The 6,747-nt window shown below is 60.2% G+C and overlaps 1 protein-coding gene across 1 annotated transcript in view; it reads right to left on the bottom strand.

Annotated features, from left to right (window-relative positions):
- BRD9 (bromodomain containing 9) overlaps positions 1-6,747 on the bottom strand; it is an 18,530-nt gene that overhangs the window by 4,497 nt on the left and 7,286 nt on the right. The window contains exons 7-12 of the mRNA XM_010857110.1: positions 6,578-6,710; positions 5,011-5,086; positions 4,320-4,415; positions 3,786-3,918; positions 2,150-2,261; positions 563-639 (exon numbers count right to left, since the gene is read on the bottom strand). Of these exons, the coding sequence (XP_010855412.1) occupies positions 563-639; positions 2,150-2,261; positions 3,786-3,918; positions 4,320-4,415; positions 5,011-5,086; positions 6,578-6,710 (627 nt within the window). The remainder of the gene's footprint in view (positions 1-562; positions 640-2,149; positions 2,262-3,785; positions 3,919-4,319; positions 4,416-5,010; positions 5,087-6,577; positions 6,711-6,747) is intronic.

The following is a 6,747-nucleotide window of genomic DNA, read 5'->3' on the forward strand; positions in this document are numbered from 1 at the left end:
CCTGGCTCAGGTGGCTGCAGCCCGCCCCAGATCCTCGCGGGCCATGTCGGGCCGGTGCCTAACACCACACGTGTTGCAAAGCCCAGAGACCAAGCAGACACCTGGCCGCCCGGCACACGCGGGGAGACACGTGCCCTCGGCCGGCACCCTCTCCAATCTCCGTCAGTCAAGGGCTCGTCTGACGGGCACCTGACCTGCCTTGACCTCTGCCCCGCGAGGCCCCGTCAGGGAGGCTAGTGACCCCCACAGCCCGGCCCAGTCCCGGAGCCGCTGCCCATACAGGCAGTTTCAGAGCTGGGGCCAAACGTGCTCCTGGTCACTACACGGCGGGCAGAGGCGGCGCTGGACCGCGTCCTCAGGGGCTGGCGAGGCCCCAGGCCGTCCCTGCTGACTGCCCTTGCCCACCTGCGAGCCCACCCCTGGGAGGAGCCCCTGCTGGCTGCACACCCTCAGGCAGGTCATAGTGACTATCTCACTTTCCTCCTCAGCAAAGGGACTGAAGCTCCTCCCACTGACGCTGTCTCAAAGGCCACACGCGACATCCTCACGGGGCCTCAACCACTAGGCTTTTACTGTCTGTAACTTGTCCACGGAACCCACCTTCACTTCATCCAGAGGCTTCATCGGAACGCTTCTCCTCTACAAAGAACCACAGACAGGAGCCAGTCTCTCAGCAGCTGCATCCAGGCGGACCTGTTTACCCTCACCCGTAGTTGGGACAGGCCCGCCCGCAACCCGAGCGGGCCTTGTGGGCCGCAGCCAGAGCGAGCCTGCTGCACAAGACCAGCTGAGACCCCCGGTGGGCCGGGCACCCACGAGACCACCCGGGGCGAGAAGGCCATGAAGGCGCAAGAGCCCTCAGGATGCACCCGCAGCCCCAGGGGTGGGAAACAGAAGGCAGTCAGACGCTGGGCTGGGGCTTCACCAGGAGGACGGCTGAGCCGGCTGCGGGAGAGGCAGGGTGCTGAGACCAGCAGAGGAGATGGCTGGATGGCATCACCGACTCAATGGAAGTGAGTCTGAACAAACTCCAGGGGACACTGGAGGACAGGGGAGCCTAGCAGGCTGCAGCCCATGGGGTCGCAGAGTGAGACACGATGGAGACTAAATGACAACGGTCTGAAGCTGTGCTGCTCAGTCCACGTTTAGTAAAGCGCTCAGAACTTTCTCGCCTCCTCTGCCCTGAGCTAGCTACACGCGTCTGGGCTTCCTTCTGGGCTATCCTGCTCCACTCACCTATGTAGCTAGTTCATGCCAGCACCGCACGGCTTTGATTCCGGCAGCTCAGCGGTACACTCTGAAATCTGCATGAGTGATACCCCCAGGCTCTCTCTCAAGACTGCTTTGGCTACTTGGGGTCTCCTCTGTCTCCATGTAAACTTTAAAATCATTTGTTCTAACTTTCTGAAAAATGCCATTGATGTTTTGATAAGGACTGCACTATATCTATGGATTGCCTCGGAGAGTATGACCACTTTCACAATACTAACTCTTCCAGTCCAAGAAGATAGTCTATTCAATAAGTAGTGCTGAAAAAGTGGAATGTTATATGTGAAAGAACAAAGTTAAAATGTTTCTCTAATGCTGTAAACAAAAAGAAACAAAATGGCTGGAGAGGAAACATTCAAGGCTTTGTGGTCAGGCACAGGGCGTGGCCCGCTCTCCATTTCTACTTTCTAAAACACTCAAAATCTGTAAAAAAACAAAAAAACATTGTTAGCTCACAGGCCAAAGTTTGCCAATCCTGATCTTGACTAAAAAAGACAAACTACAAATGGAAAATAAAAATAAAAGTGACTGCAGACACTTTCTCACACACAAGGTGAGTCAGACATCACTCTACAAAGAGGCTAAAACGTCGATCCAGGTGTCCACACCAGGAAGACAAGTTCCAAAAATGAAGGTAAAGTGCGAAGAGTTTTCAGGTAAAGAAAAAGGTCCTGTGAGGCAAAGGAGATTTCCCAGGACGACGGAAGGTGACAGCTGACGAAGAAAGGCAGGTCTAAAAACGGATGAAGAACATGTGCCAGACGAGGGCATCCTTCTTAGGTTTCCCTGGAAGGTAACCGACCCGCGGGGAGGAACAGCTCCGGGTCACCTCACACACACTCCCTGCTCCCATCTGGCGGCTGCCGGGGCTCACGCCCACCTGCCTCAGCCGGAAGAGCATCCGCGAGTGGTCTCCGCCCGTGATCTGGTCCAGGAGGTCATCCACCAGCTTCTTGCTGTAGCTCCCAGCATCCTTCACGAATTCCTGCAAGCTGGAGAGGGCCGCGAGAGCAGGCTGGGACCTGCGTTCCGCACCCTCCCGCCCTGGCTACCCACCCCCGAGGTCCACATGGGGCGGGTGGGGGGTGGACAACAGTGACCCCAAACAAGAAAAGCAACGGAAAAGCAAAGCAGAGAACACGCATCTGCACACCTAAGTCCCTCACGCCCACTTTATGAGCACTCACGTCTGTTTTGGGTTCAGGGACACAAGGAGATTAAGGAGAAATCACACGGAGGGCTCCACACTGGGTGGGCTGGGAGCACCTCTAGGGTCATTTTGGACCATAACAAAGTGAGAAAATCCCAAACCATGCCACAAGTTGAGAACAGAAGCCAAGAGCAGAACCCACAGCCCGAGCAGCACAGCCAGGCCAAGGCCTGAAGGAGCCCTGACGGCAAGGCCTTCACACGGCTGTGGGCCTGACTGCGCCCAGCACCGGCTGCCTGGCCTTCACACGGCTGTGGGCCTGACTCTGCGCCCAGCACCGGCTGCCTGGACCAGGGGCAGCAGGCCCCAGAGCCGTGTGCTGGGGCAGGACAACACAGGGCCACGTCCAGGGAGGCCACCTCGGCCACCACACCTTCCTCTTGGTCTTCCTCCTCTACTTCTGTTTCCACACAAACGTCGGGGTCAGCTGCTCGTTTATCGTATTGGAGCTACCTGATCCCTGTGTTCTTCAAACACGCTCCATGTCGTGTTTGAAGTAAGACAAAGATCTAACGTGGGGAGACTCCATTTCTCCCCGACCAGCACAGCTGTCACAATCCCCATGTAAAAAAACTGAATTCTAAAGAAATGGTCCTCTTTTCTCTCGGGAGTGAAAAAATACAAATCCTATTCCACAGGGGTGCAATACCAGATCACTAACTGTACGTCACACCGGTCACAACTGAGGCTGAACTGTGTCCCCAACACCACACGCTGAGGCCATGACCCCCTGCACCTCAGAACACGGCTGTGCGTGCAGACGGGGGCCTTAGAGGGAATTCACCACTTCAAGGTGGCCCTCAGTGTCTCCAGAGCAAAGGAGCTCAAGACGCAGAGTGAAGCTGGGGGAGGACGCTGTGGGGAGGACACTGGGGAGGGGGATCCTGGGGAGAGGACGCTGCGGGGAGGAGGCTGGGGGAGGACACTGGGGAGAGGGAAACGCTGGGGGAGGACTCAGGGGAGGACGCTGGGGGAGGACTCAGGGGAGGAGCTGAGGAGGACAGAGTCTGCACCAAGCAGCCAGGCCTCAGGAGGAGCTCAGATCCCGCCTCCAGGACGCGGGTGCTGTCACAGACACCTGGTCTTGGCTGCCTGAGCCGACACACGGGCGCGAGAGCCCCTGGACGGCCGTGACCCCGGAGCACGGTAGGTCACACCAGGCTCTTGCAGGCTCCGGCCTGGATCGTCATCCCCTTAAAAACCTGGTCCAGTCACCTGAGCTTCGAGGTCACTGGCAGAGGCCAGTCATTTTACTGAACACAACCACGGCCTGCAGCCCACCACAGAAGCCAGCCAACCCACCCACCTCAGTGCGCACTGCACGCCTGTCTCGTCTCCATAGGCCGAGTACAGCAGCTCCACCTCGTCAGCCTTCAAGTCGCCAAACACGGAGTTGTTGTGCGTGGAGAGCGCAGTGCTGGCACTGGAGAGGAAGGTGACTGGGGGGGTGCGGGGGCCGACGTGAGGGACACACATGCGGGCCACGCGCATGCCACATCTCCAGGGACCACGGAGGCCCCCTGCGGAGCCCACGTGCCCTCTGCACCGAGTTCTCGGTAACCTCCAGGCGGGGGGTCTCTCCGCTGCCTACAGCATCATGACCCCCAAGTGGAGGAATCGTGACTTTGTTGGAGGATCTTTAAATGGTGTCAATGGACCATCAGCACGTGGAGGGCAGCTGAGCGCGGGGAGGGGGCCCCACACTGGCCGACGCGGAGGCGAGTCCTGCCCTCTGGGCTCCAGCTCCTGCCCCTCCTGGGACCCCACCGAGTGTGATCAGACCCAGAGCTGGGCCTGACAGGGCAGCTGCTGGGTGGGGTTGGTGGGAGGGAGGTCTTACCTCGGCTCCTCCGCTCCTCCCGGAAGCCCAGCGTGGTGAAGCCAGGCAGCAGCTTGCTGGACAGTGAGCTCAGGTCCACTGGGTGGGTCTCCTCCTCTGCAAGGGGACCGGGGCCGTGAGAAGGCGGCCCCCAGCTGCATGCAGTGGTGGGGGCATGTGGGAGCACAGCCTGGTGGCCCCTGGGACCATCTGAATTCAGGTCTACACACCCGGCAGCCGCCCTGAAACCCTGGCTGCCCGCGGTTTGAGTGGAAAGCCAGTGGTCAGCCCACCGCACGGCAACACAACCCCAACTCACGCCACGGACCCCGCCTCCGAGACCTCAGTCCATGTGTTGCGTGAGCAACACGGCCGCCTCCGCCTCCCGAAAGGCCTGTGAGTGGTTCCCACAGGGACTGGGGCCTGAGAGGTCTCCATGTCCCCATCAGAACCTCAACCTCGAGTTCGAGTGGAACCAGCTTGCCTGTTCTCTTTTATTGAGAACGCTACGGTTCATTCCAGCTGACGGTTAAAGTGGTCAGCTCCTGCCCTCCGCACCCACAGAGGACCCCTGACCACACTGGCATCCTGCCACGTGGGCGATGGGCCATACCCCATCTACACGTCACCAAGGCATGGACGTGTCACCAAGGCATGGAGACCAGGGACGGGGCCGGTCAGCAGACAGGACAGGGTGGGGGCGGGCACGCACCATCAGCATCCAGCCCGGCTGTGTTGACCACGCTGTAGAGCAGACTTCCATCCCCATTCTTCTTCAGGTAGCCCATCTGCAAGAGAGCTGCCTGAGCGCCCGCACCCCCAACCCCCGCGGCCTCCAGGCCCTGCCCAGGGCTCCCCCAAAGCAGGGCGCCTTTGAGGGGCCAGGAGAACCATGGCCGCTGAGAACGGCTTATCCTGAGTAAACTGAACAGCCACAGAGCCCCCATCCCCCGAGACCAGACACACCTCATGCCGTGAGCACGCGGCCCCGGGCACGCGTGTGCCACAGAGGAGCTCCTGAGCCGGGCTCCCAGGACCCTCATGACCAGGAGCTTCAAGGACACACGACACCCCAGAAACAGCCTTTGCCAGGAGCCGGAAGCCTGACCAATTCGAGCTGGGGCAGGGGCTGGTCAAGGAGACCAGAGGCCCCACCCCACACACACGGAGCCCGCCTGTCTAAACCGAGCTCCACCTGGGAGCAGTGCCCCTTCGGAGGCCAGGAGCAGCCGAGTGCGCTGGTGCAGGGGAGCCCCGGGGGTGGGATGTGGACGATGGCAGGGCTCCTTGCTGCAGTCACGAGCCCGTGAGGAGCAGAGGACCCTCGGGTGTGGGCAGACCTGGAGGTTTCCGTGTGAACGCACAGCCTTTGGTGAACGTGAGTCAGGGCAGGCTGCACAGACGGATGCACAAACAGATGTGGCCGTCCCAGCTCTGTGCACCCAGGCCCAGACAGGATGGGACACCCTTATGGGGGACGAATCAGTGCTCATGCGGAAACGCGGACTCCAGGGCTGAGAAGCCACCACAGCGCAGACCAGACTCCACACACAGAGCTTCCAGTGACCACACGGGGACCTCACACCTCACGGCAGGCGTATGCAAACCAGCAGAAAACGGGTGACGTAAAATGCGATGTGTCTTATATAACCCGACGCATCCCAACTGCGACCACCTCACGGTTCTTTATGTAAAACCCACCACATCCTCTGCAGACTTAGTGTAAATAGAAAGCTCAAGCAGATTCCCACACAGGTTTTGCGAAAACAGAACATTAGACACACTGGGTCAAACAAGACACCAGGATTAACTTTGCTTGTGTCCTTGCTAACAATCACCAGGAAATCTGAAGCCACTCGCCCATATGGTTCCTGCCACGCCTACCGGATGCCTCCTGTGTCAGACAGGAGGTGTGCAGAGCAGGGCGGGCCCTGAGGACCAGCTCACGCCTGGTCAGACCCACGGAGACTGCAGAGGCGCAGACACTGAGAACACGGAGAGGACACGCAGCCATGGAGAGGCAGGGCAGGCTCGGCCTCGGCCAGGAGACAGAGCGCAACCCTCTGCTGGCCGGCGACCTGCACACCACACGCCACCCCGCTCCCAGGAGATGGCCAGCTGGCTGCAGCAGCCGCGGGGACGAGGAGCTAGCCCTCCAGCAACAGTGGCACCAGGACAGGGCGGCGCTCCGGCCAGACGCTCGCGATGACCGCTGATGCTCGGTCGTACCGACAGGCCAGCGCCTGGCAGATGACACGGCCGCCCCGTGGGGGCGCTACCTTGCCTCCAGGCACCAGCCGGCTGATCCTGTCCCGGGCCTCGTCGGCCGCGTGCTCTACCAGCGCCAGCACGTGCTCCTCCGCGGTGCTGTCCGTCAGGCTGCAGGCATTCCCCTCCGGCTCGAACACACAGCTGTGAGGCGGGGACACGCACGAGTCACAGCTGTGTG

The sequence above is a fragment of the Bison bison genome, unplaced genomic scaffold (genome assembly GCF_000754665.1).
Source record: "Bison bison bison isolate TAMUID 2011002044 unplaced genomic scaffold, Bison_UMD1.0 scf7180017864377, whole genome shotgun sequence".
NCBI classification, from domain to species: Eukaryota; Metazoa; Chordata; class Mammalia; order Artiodactyla; family Bovidae; genus Bison; species Bison bison.